The following is an 18,539-nucleotide window of genomic DNA, read 5'->3' as shown; positions in this document are numbered from 1 at the left end:
TGTTTAGGGGGAATTTTGGAGGGATTCTGAAAAAGAGTGAGTATGGTTTTTCATGTACTTGCAGTGAGGAGAAGGGAAGAATGGATACATGGGGTGCTTGCATGTGTGTGAGACAGACACACACACACACACAGAGTCTATGGGTGGTGAGCTAGGGTGAGAAAGAGTCTGTAGGTGGTGACCCAGAGTGAGAAACAAAAAGACATGGTGGAGAAGAATGAGTTGGCTAGCAGAGAGATGGGGAAGAGATGCCTTCTGTGAAATAGGTTTCTGTTGGTGCCAAAAACTGTGAGTTCAAAGGACTGGTTTAGTGTGTTGGGGCTCTGACCCCACCTCTGCCTTATACTCAGGCTTTTAGGCAGGTTACTTGTCCTTTGTCACTAGCCATGTCTCCCATGGCAGCAATTTTTTGGTGGCTCCCAGGACAGTTTCTCAAATTGCCACATGTGCCCATGGGACAAAAAAGGTTGCCTACCCCTGTTCTATGACATCAATTCTGACCTCTCCCCCTTGCATAGATTGTCGGTGACTTTAAAATGTCTGCATAGGGCTTAAGATATACATCCCAAATTACTTAAAACCTATCTTGTCTTATTTGCCAGGTCTGCAAATAACTTACACAGGCAGAAAATTACTATCCTAATCAGTTTGCCACCTGCTTACTTTCCTGATGTTCAGCTGAGATCAAATCTGCATATTAAATTCAGTTATTGTTTGAAATGCTGCAGTTGCCTTCCAGAAATCCCCTGGGATACCTGAAGGAAAGCTTTTTCCTCAAAGGAAAACTACAGGGTTGTTGTTTTTTTGGAATCACCTGCTTAGGTATCTCTGGTATGAGATACTGTAAGAGACTTGTTTTTGCTCTTTAGGCTGAAAAGGTGCCTCTTCCATCTTCAACTCTCATAATGCCTTGGTAACAGCTATGTAGCAGGGATGCTATATAGGTAGGGTAGCGAGGGCAGTCTCCACTCTGTATTTCCTACATGGATAGTCAGCCTTCAGGAATATAAGAAGAGCCCTGCTGGATCAGACCAAAGGCCTGTCTTGTCTAACATCCTGTTTCCTATAGCGGCCAACCAGAGGCATCCAGAAAAGCCCACAAGCAGGACATGAATGCAATAGGCCTCTCCTGCCGTTGTTCCCCAGCAACTGATGTACATAGGCATGCTGCCTCTGATCCTGGAGGTGTAGTATATAGCCATCATGACTAGCCATCATCGATAGCCTTATCCTCCATGAGTTTATCTAATCCCTTTATCTCCAGCATAAACAGTGATTTTATCGAATGAATAGCCAAATGTGACCCTGCCCACACTACTGAGATCTGAAATGGTGCCTCTTGGTCAAGACATACTTCTAATGCAGCTGCGAAAGGCACAGATTCCCCACAAGAAAAGAAATGATGCAACCCTATATACAACTTGTACTCCTTCATCACAATGAATGGGCTAATATCAGGGCTGGGTTTGCAGCAAGGTGGGCCCCCATCCTGCATCAGTCATTTTAAATTTCCCTCGCTGCCCCAGCCTGTTCCCCTCGAGATGTTATAGAGTACAACCCCCATCAGCCCCAGCAAGCATGGCCAGTGATCGGGGATGGTAGGAGTTGTAGTCCACGACATCAGAAGGGCACCAGGTTGGGGAAGGCTGGTCTGTGGCATTGTGAGAAGTTTTAAATGGCAAGAGGCTTCCAAGCCCACCACTCACTGCAGGGTCCCAAAGCCAGCACCTGCTGAAAGCCTTGCTGGGCTCCTGGCAGCTGCCCAAGGGATGCCAGCTGCTGATGCTGGCCCTAGAATACTATTTTGCTGTCTGTTTTCTACATGCCAGAATTGATGTTCCTTCTGTTTTTCCTAAATAAGTCTTTTCCTTGTTTTAAAAACACTCTTCAGTTTTGCCCGACCTAAGCCCACATAAGCCTCTCACGTAACCCTGTGTTAGCTGGACAGTTGTCTTCGTAAGGAATGGAGGAAAAAGTTGGAAGGCTGCGTTAGACTGGCAAGGGCTGAATAGGCCTTGTGCAAGCTTTGATATTTGCATAAACCAGGAATCCTTCCTTACCTGTCTGGTTTAAATATGCTGTACAGCAACCTTAGTAAAACCCTGAGTTTAAATGTCAGTATGAAAACTAGCACTCTACTCTTGTGCTCCTGTACAGTGTCAACTCCAGGATTTGAGGCCCTCAGTGGGCTTTTTGAATCTGTAAGGGCAAGGATGTATGAATGGAGAATTCTCTGAAGCTGCCTCTGACTTTGAACACTCCACACAAAGTGAGAACTGTAGTACTGTTGGGGTGTTGGTGGGCCTTTTTCCCCTCTCCAGCCCAACGTCACCACCCTTCATAGCTGGCTTTAAGAGGTGGACCGTAGATCAGTGGTGGAGCAGCTGCTTTGCACACAGAAGGTCCCAGGTTCTATCCCTGGCGTCAGAAGATAAGGCTGGAAAAATTCCTGCCTGAAACCCTGGAGAGCTGCTGCCAGTCAGTGTTGACAATATTAGGCTAGATGGGCCAATTACCTGACTCAGGGTAAGGCAACTTCCCTTGTTCCTGTGTTGGCTGGAGCTGATGGGAGTTGAAGCCCAAAACATCTGGAGGGCACCAGTTTCAGGACGTCTGATCTAGAATACTGCCTCCCTGTCAGCTGGCTGTTCCTTCAGCACTCAGGTGCTTTGGATGTTTTCTTCTTGCCCAAAACCTGACAGTGTCTCTGTTCTGGGACTTTCAGCACCACCATTTCTGCTCCATTCATCAGCATCCTCCTCCCTCTCCCCTCCCCAGCTCCTTTTTGGGCCATTGTCTGTTGCAGTAGTATGAAAGGGAGCAAGAGCAACATAGCCATGCAGCAGCTTGCTGTTTTGTATAAGAACAATACTTGGAACAAATGTGTCATATCCATCCAGTAGAAGTGCTGGCCCAGCCTTTCATGCAGCAACGAGTGTCAAGAGCCTCATGTATTGCCACCATCAGTTGTTCAAAAATCATGAAGATATTTTATTATTATTATTATTAATAATAATAATAATAATACTGTATTGTGAATTAAGAATTCTAGAGCAACCAAGTCAGTCTCATTGTCAATGAGTGCTTTCAAGTTTAAGAATTAAACTGTATTATTTTTAAGAAAGCTCATGTTAAATTTGATTTTTAAAGCAGTATTGTAGATCATAATCCATTCTTTGACACTTGGCCAATAGTAATGGTATGTCCTGTAACGGTATGTCCTATAATGACCCACATTATATTATAATATATATACACACACACATATATACGCATGCATTATGTATGAATTTCTAAAATTATTAACAAATGTAACTGGGACAGTGCAAAACTCCTAAACCAATTATTTGGTGCCATCAATTATTACTGTCTCTGTGTGAAAATTTAGGTAATCTTGCAGATATTTATGATAATATATAATGCTTATTGATTCCACCTGGCTTGCAATTACAACATCTGAAAAGGTTGGATTTGCCATTTGAAATGAAACTCCCCTTTATGTTCCTTTAAATGTCGATTCAGATGTTAACACTGAAGTATATTGAGATTCATCCACTTAACAGATGTGGTCAAGAGAGAGCTTTGAAATTCAGGGTTGTGTTTTTTATTTTTGTTTTACTCTTCATGTGCATTAAGGATCCATTAGCTGTTTTTGCAGTGTAGGGCTTTTCCTGCTGCCATTAAGCAAAATCTTTTTACCCACTCCCCAAACACTTGCAACTGAGAGGGACTTTCAAAGGTCCCCTGCAGATAATTTTTTTGCAGTTTGACCACAAGTAACATTTTCAGAACCACCGGGCAATTTTCTATCCCCCCTTTTTTTCTTAACCATTCTGTCTCTCTGGTCTTCCTGCTTAAGTATTCTACCATCTATTGTTCTTTTTAAAATTATCTTACATGATTCTGAAAGTTGTTGCTAGTTCTTCTCTTTTTTCCCTCTTTTCTTTTTCTCTCCTTCCTCCTCCTTTCCCCCCACCCCCTTTCCCCCATCTGCAGTGTTCTCTCCTGCCTTCTTTTTTCCCCTTTAAAATGAGTTTGCACTCTCTTCCTGTGGCCCATGCTTTTCCTTCAGTATCACTTCTCCACTCTGTTGATCTATCACCCTTCTTATCAGCTCTCGCTTTTGCACTTCTCCGCCATTCTTCATCTCTTCCTTTGTCCGGTGTATTAGGTCTGGCACTAACAATCACAGCCCCCCCCCCTCCAACCGGCAGCCTGCCAATGGGTGGAGACTGCAGACACATTGCTTTAGTCTCTAACAAGGGAGGCGGGGGTATGTGCTCTACACTCTGCCCAAACACACATTTGAAAACTATGCCTGCAAAAATCAGAAAGCCATTCAGCAGCATAAAAGGTGCAGCATAAGCAATTTTCTCGAGCATTTGGTGGTTTCCACCCACTCACCCACCCCCTGTTGCCTTGCTGAGTTTTGGCCGCATACTGTATTTATGACAATATTTTGTATCCTTCCGTTCTTAAGTCTATTTCCAAAATAGTATATTTAATGCACTAAAAGCAATAAAGTGCATATACCGCTTTGTGCAACTATAATGAGCATGTGTGCTCAGGAATATTAGAGAGTAGGAGCCATATATTGGGGTTATATTGGGGTTATTGAAAATGTGCTTCCCTCTCCTTTGCAACTATCTGCTGTTTAGTTGGTCCCCCCCCCCCCATCTGCATGTTATAGATGATAGTGAAGTTTTGGGGTTTGCTCTGACCTGATTCTGAAAATATCATCAGAGGATTATTCCAGCTAAAATCAAGTACAAGGAGAAGTTGCTGAATTAGACTCTTTTGTAATTAACCAATGTGTTCCCCTAGGAGTCTATAGTGTGACATTTAAAAAAATATATCAGAATTACTAAAATACTGCTTTCAATAAAAGGCTGAGTCTGGATGCCCTTTGATAACAAAAATTCAGCTTGCTTACAGCTTTAAAATGATTAAATGGCTTGCACAATGGACCGGTGCTTTAACCTAAGTAGCTGGGTCAAGAAGCAAATAGTTTCATATTTTAAGATACATTCTACTGTTCAGTGCTGTTGGGCAATCTCCATTCATTCCAGTGGGCTTCTAAGAGAACCTCATTGTGGGTTCCTATGTTTTTGACAGCTACAAAACAAGTAGAAATTCAGGAAGTGATGCTTTCCCCATCATTGGATCTGCATGCCAGTAAATGCTTCATCTGATCAATTTTGGCTGGTCATGCCACCATTAAAGGTATAGATGCCCTGCCAGGAAAAAATAGCTAGTAATCGTAACCTCAAACAATTCCCTCCAAAAGAAATGGAAGCTGTACAGCAACAGTGCCTGTTGGTGGATTGTGTCTGTGAGTAGGAAGTCTCATTCTTTAATGTCTTCAGTTTATCATTTTAACAGTGTAGTAATTTATTTGCATCATTTTATGTTAACATAATGAAGAAGCAATACAAATTTTCTTCATTCCTTAGTCATGTTTTCTTTCTTTCTTTCTTTCTCTCTCTCCCTCCTTCCCTCTCTCTCTCAGTACTTCCTTATGCAGGAGAATAACTGGTAATTAAAATGTGCAGGATGAAAAGATGGAGCAGCCAGTGCTTGTACCACCAGGACCTGACAGCTTTCACTACTTCACTAGAGAGTCTCTTGCAGCTATTGAACAACGTATTGCTGCAGAAAAGGCTAAGCAGTCCAAACAAGACCATAAAGACGTCGATGATGAAAATGGCCCAAAGCCAAGTAGTGACTTGGAGGCTGGCAAATCACTGCCATTTATTTATGGAGACATACCTCCTGGAATGGTGGCTACTCCCTTGGAAGACCTGGACCCATTTTATGTTAATAAAAAAGTGAGTGTTTCATATCAAGCACTTTACATTGTCACTTTCCTTTTGCAGTGCTGCTTTGGTATCCCTCCTCTCTTCTTTTTTTTGCAGTCAGGTATGCAACCTGCAATTTGCAGAAGCTTCTTTTTAAGATCTCTGTTATCTGTGATCTACCAGGTTTGAAAATCAGTATTTCTGGGTAAGAAGAATTGGTTATACTGCATAGATATTTTTATTTATTCTTTGCAGGAAATTGATGGCTAACAAATCATTGAAAATGCATACACCAGGAATGACTTATATTTTCTACTCTGAGAGAATGACCAAGAAAAAAAGAAAAGGGGGGATTCTGATTCTAAAATGAGAAGAATTCAGTGTGTCGGAATCGTAAAATTATAACCTGTTTCACATTAGGCAACTTGGAAGTGACATATTTTGGGACTGTTCACATGACATGACAGCCCATGGTCAGGCTTTGGTGCGTGCAGCCATCATTTTGAATATGCAACCCCCGCTTGGGGGTTGTTGGGTCATGTGAACTGGACGAGTGTGGGTTATGTGAGGGTTAAACAATCCTCGCATAACCTATGGTCTGTTTTAGGATTACGCAAGGGTTTTTTAACCCTGGCATAACCCATGCTTGCCAGGTTCACACAACAAGTCAACTCCCAAGCGGGGATTGCATATGCAACTTGGCGTCCATGGCATGTTGTTTGAACCCAGTATTTGTCTTGAATTAGTGTCTGGCCTGATTTACTAAGGTTAGAGGAAAACATGATCTCCCATGTTGCCTCTTCTTTGTTGTTGTTGTTGAGTCGTTCAGTCGTGTCCGACTCTTCGTGACCCCATGGACCATAGCACGCCAGGCCTTCCTGTCCTGCGCTCTCTCCCGGAGCGTGCTCAAGTTCATATTCATATTGGCCTCTTCTATGATGGGCCAATTATTTTGATGTATGGCTTGATGTATGTGAGCTGGGTTGTGCTTGTGGTGATTGCTTCTCCACAAATACAATGTGTAACCATTTACTGCACCAACACTTTTTGAGGCCTTGGGCACATTGGACAATTTGATAAATTGTCTTGGGCACCACCACAAAATGGCTGCCATGGGAGGCATGGCAAAGGGCAAGTAACCTGCCCAAAAGACTGAATACAAGACAGAAGTGGGGTCTGATCCGCAGCACTCTAAACAACTGCTTTGAACCCACAATTTTCATTGCCAATGTGTTAATTAAAAAGAATGTGGAATGACTAGATCACCTTGGTGGACACAAAGAAAGGTGTCTGAAGGCTCATTGGTACCCGCAAGCACCACATTACCTAGCCATAGTATAGGCTTAGTAGCTAGTAAACAAGCTGATGCAGCTGCAGTTTTTGTTTTTGTCTTCTTTGATTGACATTCTTATGTCTATTTCATGTCTTCCATCAAATGACCTTCTCTTCATCACCCTCCTCTGATCATATGCACCAGTTTCACCTGGCATCCAGGAACAAATGATAGTTGACCACTGACTATATCAGCTGCAACCCTATCCATTTAGCTTTTGCTCCCCACAATTTTGGGGCCATTCCTCAGAGATGGCATATGTCCAATTAATTTCCAGCATCCACACAAGATTCTGCTCTTGAACACTTTGAGAGATATGACCAGGAAAAGCTCTGCAAAGTCAGAAGAGCAAAGTCTTCACACAAAATCATCTCCCGTAGAGAGCAACACATAAGATATATGAGTATCAGTATGTGCTGGGCTGGACTATATATATTAAAGGTGGAGTTTATTTATTATTTAAATTTATACCCCACCAAAGGTGGCCACCAACAGTTAAACACACAATTCCAACAAATGCAATAAAAACATTTTAACAAAATACAAAATCAAGCAGATAAAACAAGAGCAAATAAAAACATCAGCCAACTAAAATAAATGATGAAAAAACAACACTAAAGAGATCACAATCAACCTAGGAGGCCAAAAGCCTGTCTGAACAACAAGGTCTTTGCCCACTGGCAGAAGGCCATCAGAGTGGGATCTTGATGAGCCTCCCTAGGAAGGGAATTCTAGAGCCTTGGACATCCACTGAGAAGGCCCTCTTTCACATGTCCCTTCCGGATGGGCCTGTGCTATTGGCAGGAGGAGGGCCTCTCCTGCAGATACCCAGGCAGAATCATATAGAAGGCAGTCCTTCAGAAAACCTGGTCCCCAGAGGTTGTCACAGGCAAATTCCCTTTTGGTTGCTTTGGAATCATCTCAATGTTTATGAGCTTTCTCAGCCAGCATTCAGAACAAGCTGCGGATGAAGGACAACGACAACCACATAAAACATTGCAAGAAACGAGTGAATTAAGCGAAATTGAGAAGGTACTCACCAGTCTGAAAGGCAGGTTGATTGGGTGGTCTGGTCAGGTAGTTTATGGCAGTCAAAAAGCACGCTTGAAATAAAGGGTTAGGTTCTGTCCATGCACCTCCAAAGCAGTTGGCTTTGGCCACCTGGGCTGCTGAGTGCAGATGCATCAAATTTCATTTGATAATTTAAGCAAGAGGAATGGCACTTGTTTTGTAATACAGCCAAGCAATACAATTCATATATGAAACTAGATAATTATGAATTTCAGCACCTTCACTGGTTGTATCCAGGAACGAGAACTGCAGCAAGATATCTCCTGGATTTGTTACTACACTTACTGTATAGTAAATATAATTGCTGTTGTCAGCTCTCCTAAATAAATTTCACAGAGGAAAAAAATTACTGCTTGGGAAGAAGGAAAATATTGGGGGGGGGGAATGCATTACTTCATTTACTGGTGCCTCTTTCTTCTCTTTGAAACACTAAGGGATGTAACTAAATATGTTCCAACGTAACTAAATATGTTCATATTGTCATCACTATGAAGGTACACATGTATTCTCATGTTGATATGCAAGAACACCTTTGAAAGAAATGATGCTTCCTTATAATGGCAAATATGGTACTGCTTATCAGGTAAGTGATGACAATAAGACTTTTTACTAGATAGGATGCTTGTAGAATGACTACATTTTCATCACTGGAAAAAGTTAAAAAAAGAAAAATGAATGTAGAACTGCGTAAGTTTCAATTGCTTTCACATTTTCTTTTTTTCTTCCAGACTTTTATAGTATTGAATAGAGGGAAGGCAATTTTCCGATTCAGTGCCACCCCTGCCCTATACATTATAAGTCCTTTCAGCCTTCTTAGAAAAATAGCTATTAAGATTTTGGTACATTCATATCCTTTTCAAGTGGCTGTTTTGAAACAGTTTTGTTGTTTTCGTAAGATAGCAATTTACAAACATGTTTTGCTCTATTATCTTCTGATGTTTACTATTCCTTATTTTACATTACTAGGTTTAAGAGGAAGATATTCCAAAACCATTTAATAACAACACAAAAATAAATTCTAAACTTTCTGGAACCACCTTCCTACAAAATTTCACAAATATGTGAATAACCCTGCCACAGAAATCTATTGGGTTGGATCCAGATTTAGGCGTAGGCAACTAGGCTGGCAGATGTAGACTTCCCCTCCAGCCCCCTGACAATGCTACATGGAAAGGCAGGGAACCTTCTGAATGGGGTGAACGGTGGGGTGCAGGAGAAGGGGGGAAACCCTGAAAATCAGGCAGAGGTACCTTCTATAAGGGGAGCCCTTCCATCTATGGAAGGCAGATCCTGGATCCACATGATGGAATAGGTTTGTTTAAATTAATGAGACTTACCTCTAAATAGAAATGTACAGCATTGCTCTGTTAACCATTGATTATTTCATTTCTGTAGCTGGGACACCAAGCTCTACTATGCATACCCAGCTCCGATATAAGCAGATACCACTGAACTGAATGTCAGCTGCAGCTCTGTGCATGGGCTTTTGGGAAAGGTACACTTGTATTCAACTCTATATGTACAATGACATGGCTGTGGATTACTGATCTGCAATGATAAAATGTTTAAAAAATTGTGGTTTTTTAATATTTCGTAAGCCACTTTGTTTGAAAGCCTTTTTTGGAGGGGAAAACAGGGTATAAATTTCTTAAATATATAAACAAAATCCTTTGAAAGCTTGTTTCCTTCAAGCAGGATACCATAAGATGCTGGTTTTACTGTCCTGTTCCACTGAAGCACCCAACTGTTAGTTTGACTTCGAGCACAGAGGCTGTGCTCCGGTGCTTAATGTTTAGTGTTGTGTATAAAAGCTGAGATTATATCAATAAATATAGAAGGATGCTAGCAGCAGCATTTACGTAGTTAAGGGAGCAATCCCATGGCTGCTAGACAGCAGCTAGATGGCCATAAGATATCTGGTTTTCCAGGAACCGACCTCCCCTTACTTCCGTGCTGCCTTGGAGGCAGCGCAGAAAAGCCCCATGCTCTGCGCTCTCAAGAGGAGCACCGAGTGGCCGAAAAGGGGCATTCCCGGTGGGTATTCCAGGGCGGGGAGGGTGGAAATGCCTGTACAACACATCCAATGTGTCGTACAGCAGCCTCCTCCCCTGCTCCGCCCTCCTGTGTCCAGACAGCCACAATTGGCTGTCTAGCTGAAAATGCAGGGGAGGAGGAGCACAGAGGGAACGATCCCCTCTGTGCTTCTCCTGCCCTGCATTGGATAGGCGGTTGCCTCCGAGTTCAGAGGCGGCCGCCTATCTGAATAGGATTGTGCCCTAACATGGTCTTTAACAGAGCAATCCTATGCTTACCTACTCAGAAGTCCCGTCGATTTCATTGATGCGTACTCCCTCATTGGTGGGCACAGGATTGCAGCCTAAATGGTCTGACTATATGAATACCTTAAATCCTAAACTTTATCTATTAACTGCTACAGTATATCATTGACAAATCAGAGCTGATGCACATGTAACGGCCGCCATGATAATGCTGCACTAAGGCTTCAATCCTATGTACACTTACTTGGGAGCAAGCTCCACTGAATACAATGTGGACTGACTTCTGAGTAAAAATGCACAGGACTATACTATAAAGCAGTTAAGACCAGCAGTTGTCTCCACACAGTAAGGAGTAATTTGCAGCAGATTTTCATAGAGAATGGATAATTTGCTCCACACAACCACAGCCTTCTTCCAATGGAGGAAATCGCTTGAAGTCAAACAAATGGTGAGCCACTGCATATGGTAGTCTATGTGATGAGAATGGCTCACCTCACAGAGACAGCTGCCCCCTGGAATGTTTTACTGTGGCCTCCATGTGTGGTCTGGACCTCAGTTTCTGTAAGAAAGATCGGGGTAAGTGACATAAGGAAAAAGAATTTCTGATAACGGCAATTGAATATTTTAGTCCTTTGCATAAAGTGTAATGGAAGGCATTGCACTGCTTATCTATACTGTATATTCTGACTTCTAATAGTGCAAATCCCATGTCACCATGGGGGCTAGTAGTCTGAGAATGATTGGACAAAAAACCTTTGCCCATTTCCCTTGCGACTGGAACAACTTTACACTTTTAAAATAAATGTACTACAAATAAACTGGCCAATGTGAAAACAAAGCAAAAAAAATGTTCTTTTTGAAAAGATCATTTACCTCTTCTTCCTGGTGTCTTGCCTATCTGTTTTTGTCTCTTGATTTTCTGTCTCTTCTCCCTCTGGTGTCCTTTCAGCTCTTTCTTCTCAGCTTCTCTTCCTCTTCCTCTGACTATCACCAACTGACTTTTCTTCAGCCTCTTCCCCAGCATTCTGTGCCTGTCCTCTCGTTGGCCTAGCACTCACAGGAGTAAGCATTATTACACGTGCATACACACACTGTGTCGCATATTACATTACATGCACAGTGTGGGGCATACGCATTAACCTCCTCTTCACTTCATCCCTCTCCCTTCTCCCTTCCCGAGCTGCTCAAACCTCGAGCTTTGAACTTTTTCCAAGTTTCAGCATTTTCTGCATGTCTACACTGCTCAAGCAGTTTAAAACAAAAATGAGCAAAATCAGCCTGGTAGATCTCTAGTAATAAGCCTTACACTACCATATTCTTATATAAGATTTCCAGTGCTTATGTCTGAATGATGTGAATTACATTAGCAAGAACCAGATAGCTTTTGGTGATATCTGGTTGTCAGGGTGGACACTGAGCCCATAGAATCCCAGAGTAGTTCTGATTCTGAGGAAAAGCAGTTGCTCCTGGGAGGGGAGCGCGCTCCTCTTTCCCAGGGCCAACAGCTGATGGAGATTCCTCCCACCAACATTCCTAGCTTAGATAGCAGTCCTGGGAGTGACAGAGCGCGGATAGCAGACTTGGTGGATGCGCGACGCAGACGCAGAGAGCGGCGTCAGATGGAGGGCGTGGAAAGGAGGCGTAGTGCCCAGTTGGCGCGCAAACAACGGCTGCACCCAGAGGATCCAAGGGAAAAGGGGAGGGACTTTCCCTAGTCCTTAAGTTCAGGGGTCTGCCAGTAATTCCCTTTCAAACGGGGACCAACTGTTCCAACTTAGGGCATAGGTACTGTGCTGCTCAGATCTAGTTGCAAATGGTATAGTTGTTAAGTTGTAAAAGAAGAATAAAGCTTTGAAAGGAATCCCTTTGTCTGTATGTGGACTTGGCTACTGGATTAGACTGAGAGAGGCCTCCAAGGAGCCCTTGACACTGGTAAACTAAACCTTGCTGGATTGTTTTTACTAGTTTTCTTTTCTTCTGTAAAAGGCAATGACTAACTTTGCAGATTTCATTTATGAAAGAAGTTGTTTAATAGTTTCAGTAGCAGTTTTATGTTTGAACTGAAATTAATTTGGGAAACAGTGGTTTGAACTGAAACCACAATTTTGAGGGTTGGATTTGGAACATGAAAAACACACACACCCAAATCACTGCAGAAACAAATCAGAGATATTTTAACATGAAGATCAGGTTTCATAACCTGAAAACTGGATTCTGCATAAATCAAAGTTTTGATCCCTAGAAAACTATGACTTGAACGAAATTGAACTTTTTGGTCCCTTTTCTCAGTGGAGCCTCTTGCATCATTTGAGGAACTACTCCTTAGGGATTGGGGACCCTCCAGAATAGCATGGAATGTGATTCAAGGAGGCTGCTGCAGTGGGGACGAAGACTCAGTATAAATCAGGGAACGTCCTTTGCACAAGCAGAAGTGCCTTCTACTTGCACAATGGTACCTTTCAGTTCAAGTCAGTGGGTTGGATGCAGGACCTACGTTCTGTGGACAGAAGGTGCCTCTGCCCGATTTTTAGGGATTCCACCCTGTTCCCCCTGCACCACAGTTCACCCATTCAGCAGGTTCCTCAACCCTCTGTGTAGCCTCGTCAAGGCCTGGAGGGGCTGCTGTGGGGAGGAGGAGGCAGGGACGTCCACTTCACCAGCCCAATTGCATGCACCTAAATCTGGATCCAACCCAATCTGGATGTGCAGCACAATCCAATGTGTGCTTATTTGGAAGTAGATCCCATCTTTTCCAGGCAGCTTATGTCCACATGAGTGTTCTTTGGACTGCAGTCTTAGTGACCAAGAATGCAGGAACACTTGAATTCATATGAATTAATCAGTGTTCGTGAATGATAGACTGCAGTGTAACAGATTTGTCATTTTTGGAGTCTGTATCTGTGCTAGACTGCACCAACTGTCAGTCCTTGCTGGCTGACCGCAGCTGGCCAGCAAACAGCATCTGTATCTGTGCTAGACTGCACCAACTGTCAGTCCTTGCTGGCTGACCACAGCTGGCCAGCAAACAGCAGCGATAACTCACTGACTGATAAGCAGGGTCATAAACCTGTCCAAGGCTAGGAAAAGGAGGGGCTACAGCAGGGGACTTTACCAGTTCAAAAAGTCAAGACAGCATGGAAGAGGGAAGTCCTTTTTCCAGTCCAAGGTCTAAACACAGGGATTCATGAGCAAGGCTGAGGTTCAGGTTTGGGGTCAAGGGGGGGCTGACGAGATCCAGCACGTGGAGATGACATTGATCTGCAGCAGCTTTGTCTCTGCCTGCTTCCTGCTTTTGCCGGCAGCATCCTGAAACAGCTGCTGGCAATCATCCTCTGGCCTCTGGGAGCCTCTCTGTCTTAAACGGACAGAGGCTCGCCTTCATTGCTGTCTTAGACCAAGCTGCCTTTGCTCTGCTGGGGTCAGTGGAACTTCTCCTCTGGAGAGGCTGCAGCCAGGCATGTCTCCTCCACAGGGGGCTTGGGCTACTAATGTGCTAGTCGCTTCCCCCAGGTCTGGAGCCTGCCATTCCCCTCATCCTCAGAGGAGTCCGAGGGAGGCATGACACCAATGATAGTACTGAATCCAACCAGCATTACATACTTTTTAGTCTGATTGGTTTCAGTCAGACAGTTATGCATTTGCTGTGAGCTGTTCCTCTTTGTTAACTCTCTTGCTGAATGCAGTGCAACTTTAACCATGTTTACCTCTGGCTGGATCTTACTATAAAACATTCAGGTGGAGATTGTACATTTTACATTCCCACTGTTGCCAGAAATATTCCTCTAAAAAAACCCAAAAACACATTTATGACATCCAGTTCCAAGTATATACTAGGGACATGTATTTGTTATTCAAACAAACCTTTCTGTGCTGTATGTTAATATGATGGAAATACAGTCAGGAAAAAAACATGTCAGTAAGGTTAAATAAGGTATGGTTTGGAAATTCAAAGTTTATGGTGCCATCATGTGGCCATCTTTTGTGTTGTGTGCGGGTAAACAATTAACTTTTAGTATTAATTAACATTAGAAAAAATCTAAGTGTTGGCCATTATACTCCTGTCCTGGCTGACACACATTCTCCTCTCCAGTTTGTAACATTAAGCATCCTCACATAGATGCTATACCTTGCGCTTAAATAGATAGCACCAGCTTTGCACAGTAGACAAGTATATATCACAGCTTTTCCTTTCAATTTACAGTGCTATTAAATATGGTGTTGAATGTGCCTATTTTCCTATTATTAGAAAGCTCTCCTGGGTCATTTTATATGGTGTCAAGATATGTTTTCATATCCAGTTCAACTGTTTGAGGTTTTTATTCCACCTGCAACAGTTTATTAATTGCATTACTTGCAGGCTATCAAAAAACAAAATCATTTTCCAGGGCTTAATTTTTGTTGTGGCTTTGAAAGACATAATCTATAGGGGATCCAAAATAAGTTTATCAAAGTAATAGTGACTTTATTGAATAACAGTATTTGGTATAAATGAAATGTGTCTTTTTCTTCATCTAAATCACATACACTTTTACCAACATTTGCTATAGTCCTGGATTTCCAATAAGAAAATGTTGTCCCAAATATGTATTTATATTAACAAAAGTATTTATGTAATGAAAAGAGAACATCCCATTAATTCTGTGTTTTGTTTATTAGTAATTTTACAATTTCCTGCTGTGTGTTCCTTAATGATATAACCTACATTATTCAGCATGCTCATTATGTGCACTATTTTGACCAACTGCGTATTTATGACCCTAAGTAATCCTCCTGAATGGACAAAGAATGTAGAGTAAGTTGGATATTATTCTTAAGTTGCATGTTTGAATGTATTTTTATGGAACGAATTCTACTAGAGCTGATACACAGATAGACAGACAGACAGATAGAAGTCAACTATAAAGTATGGCTGTGATCCAGTGAGCCCCTGCAAGCACAGACCTCTGTGCACCCAATTGAGTTTTCCCTTCTTATTCCAAAGGTCAGTCCCCTTGTGCCAGAGCACAAACTGCCTTTGGAAACAGGGGATAGAGGGATGGAGGGAAATTCTACAGACATTATGCTATGGTAGCTGAATGGAATTTCCATGTTCAAAAACAGCATAATTCTCTCAGTATTCAGTGCTAGGAACAAAGAAGGGATGGTCATCACTTTCATGCCCTACTCATGACCTTTCAGAGGCATCTGGCTGGCCACTCTTGGAAAACAAATGCTAGACTAGGAGCATCTCTACACCGGCCTAAAATCCTGCATTTCAAATGGGGCTTTCTGCTTTCGTTTTAAATGCAGGATCACGACGACTCCCCTTTTCACCCACTTCCTTTACCCTCTCCCCTTTCCCCCTCCTTCTCCCCGTATCTGAGTCTTTCATTATCTTTCATTGATCTCGCGCCTCTTCTTGTCGTTTTTCCTCTTTTCACAGAGGAAACTCAAGCAGAACACAATGGGGAAATTAAATAGCTCATTATCTGTGATCTATTTAAAAACAGAACAAAGCACATTTAGTGCAGGAGACGCCTTGAATGATCACGGCGTCACGTAAAGAGCCCGCAAACTTCCATGAAGGAGAAATCTCAATCACAGGATGAAAGCTCAGTGTGAAGGAGCCCTAGATGGCACTTAGTCCCCCTTCTTATATATTGCACTGGCTGCATGGGAGCCACTGCAATGCATCTTGGGCCACATGAGAAGCACAGGACCATTTTTGGGTAGCCCGTGTTATGGCTCCTCCCTACATCAACCTCGTTATGGGAGGTGGAGTGTGCAGCATGGGCTTCTCCCACATTGCCCCAGGTTTTCACAGTACTCCAGCAATATGGGTAGGAGTCACACAGCAAAAGCTCCCATACAACCCATGAAGTGGGGGCTGGGTGAGATACAGTAAGGCAATTCTTATGCTGTTGTGTTAAGTTTTTTAATTCTTGGGGGCGAGGGGATTAAACCACAATTTTTATTAACAATTAATATTCTGTTTATTTCCCTCAGGTATACATTCACAGGAATATATACATTTGAATCACTTATAAAAATCATTGCGAGGGGCTTTTGTATAGACAGTTTCACTTTCCTCCGGGACCCCTGGAATTGGCTTGATTTCACTGTCATTACATTTGCGTAAGTTTTACATTTCTTTCCTCCCACCCACCCCCTTTGAATTGCATAGATTAATTTAATAGCATGTAAGAGTATGAAGTCTGTTATAAGAAAATGTGTGATTTTATCAATTAAGAGTCAGGGAATATAGATTCTTCAATAATGATTGTATATGATTATTTACTTATTGATACGTGTTAGATAGTATACTTATATCGCACTATATCAGAAAATTCAGCTCTCTATACTAGCTTATTTGTGCTGAAAGCATACATCACCTGTGCTCAAGATTCCAAACAACTGGACCTCAGAACATAAAGCACAGCGGATAAGAAATTCTTTTACTATCATGTCGATGCTTGTAACTATGTGTACACAGTCAATCAAGTTTGTCTCTTAGGAAGTTCATGTGAAGGAACCCCCATTTGCTGCTGATTGTTACCTGACTTTATTATGATGGTGGCATTGTTTTGTTTGTGTTTATGTTAATCCATATATTGTGCACTAGTATTAAAGTAACTGGTAAAGTAACTAGTAGTGTGGAATGCATGGTATACTAATAGTCGTACAGTTACTGACAAAGAAGCTAATTTCAAATCCTGCACTTTCCCCCTCCTACCAGAAGAGGAGCAGATTTTCCTCTCTCTACATAAGTTACTTTAATTAGGAAGGTAGTAGGCTTTCACACTAAAATCATCTGGTTTGTTTTGTCCTATAACATATAAATGTAAACTTATCACCACTGAAAGATCTTAATGAAAGGCGAACTGCAATGAAAGGTAAACATCTGACTGTTGCTATTTAATTTTCCACTAAAGTTACCCAAGGGGTCTTGATGAAGACCCCAAGTAAGTAGCATAAAGTCTGCCTCAATTCTGAATAACTGTGATTTAATTCTACAGGTATATAACAGAATTTGTAAACCTAGGCAATGTTTCAGCTCTTCGAACTTTCAGAGTATTGAGAGCTTTGAAAACAATTTCTGTAATCCCAGGTAAGAAGTAAGTGGTGTAAGGTGTTAGGTCCCTTGTTCCTCCCAACTGTTCCTTTTTATCCTGTCATTGTGTTTGTGTGTGAACTCCCCTATTACAGATATGTGACAGAGTTTGTGGACCTGGGCAATGTCTCAGCGTTGAGAACATTCAGAGTTCTCCGGGCATTGAAAACAATATCAGTCATCCCAGGTGAGAGCTAGGTTAAACACAGAGGCTGACTCTCAGACTCCATGGAAATTCAAACCACATTTCTTCACCATAAGCCTTGTTGCTTGCTCACTCATTTAAAAAGACAAAGAAGAAAAAGCAGGAATCATGTTTTGATAGAAATGAACATTGTGATCCTTTGCTTTTTTCCATTTGCTTGTTTACTTTTGAAATCAGCCTTTGCGTTTAACATATTGTTGCATGAGATATTGCAGTTCACAGCCTGTGTGATTTGCATCATATAATGTCAAGCTTTGAGGTCAAGCTGTGACAAAAGCACAATGTAACTGTGACTTTTTTTACCCATGTGTTTTTTACTCGCGTGATGTAAAACTATATTTGTTCTTGGTATTTTTGATGGAGACTTAATATCTGAATCACTATTGAACTATTGAACATATTGAAATATCTTAATTGCTATTGAACACAAATCAGTAAGATAATAAAAATAGCATGGGCATTGCATGGGAAATTTATTATCTTTCCAAACCACATGCAGTTTCTTAGTAATAAGCCCTAGTATCTTAATTTACTCTTTCCCTATCAATGTGTTATAAAAGTGATGCCAGCAGAGGCTTGAGTTAAGAGGTGCTGGCAGTTTTTTGTTGTTGTTTTTAACCCACACCTTTAGCATTTCAATCCCTAATCCTAAACATCTTTATGTAGAAGCAAATTGCACTGAATTCAGTGGCACTTCCTTCTGCATAACATGTTTAGGTTTGGTGTAATAGGAAGATTTCCGCTGGGTGGAATTAATGAAAAG

The 18,539-nt window shown here is 41.9% G+C and overlaps 1 protein-coding gene across 2 annotated transcripts in view; it reads left to right on the top strand.

The window, feature by feature from the left end:
- Positions 1–5,561: 5,561 nt before the first annotated feature.
- The window catches only part of LOC146358476 (sodium channel protein type 1 subunit alpha), a 70,391-nt gene continuing 57,413 nt past the window's right edge, over positions 5,562–18,539 (top strand). The window contains exons 1-5 of one of the 2 annotated variants that reach the window (XM_084811912.1): positions 5,562–5,828; positions 8,931–9,049; positions 15,184–15,273; positions 16,467–16,595; positions 17,667–17,758. In XM_084811912.1, coding sequence (XP_084668038.1) covers positions 5,562–5,828; positions 8,931–9,049; positions 15,184–15,273; positions 16,467–16,595; positions 17,667–17,758 — 697 coding nt within the window. Of the gene's footprint in view, positions 5,829–8,930; positions 9,080–15,183; positions 15,274–16,466; positions 16,596–17,666; positions 17,759–18,539 lie in introns of both variants that reach the window. The other variant, XM_084811907.1, reaches the window with a different exon arrangement.

This window comes from Heloderma suspectum, chromosome 1 (genome assembly GCF_057233095.1).
Source record: "Heloderma suspectum isolate Gila_16-S chromosome 1, 16-S_ref, whole genome shotgun sequence".
In the NCBI taxonomy this organism is placed as follows: domain Eukaryota; kingdom Metazoa; phylum Chordata; class Lepidosauria; order Squamata; family Helodermatidae; genus Heloderma; species Heloderma suspectum.
This window is presented reverse-complemented; position numbering and strand designations above follow the sequence as displayed.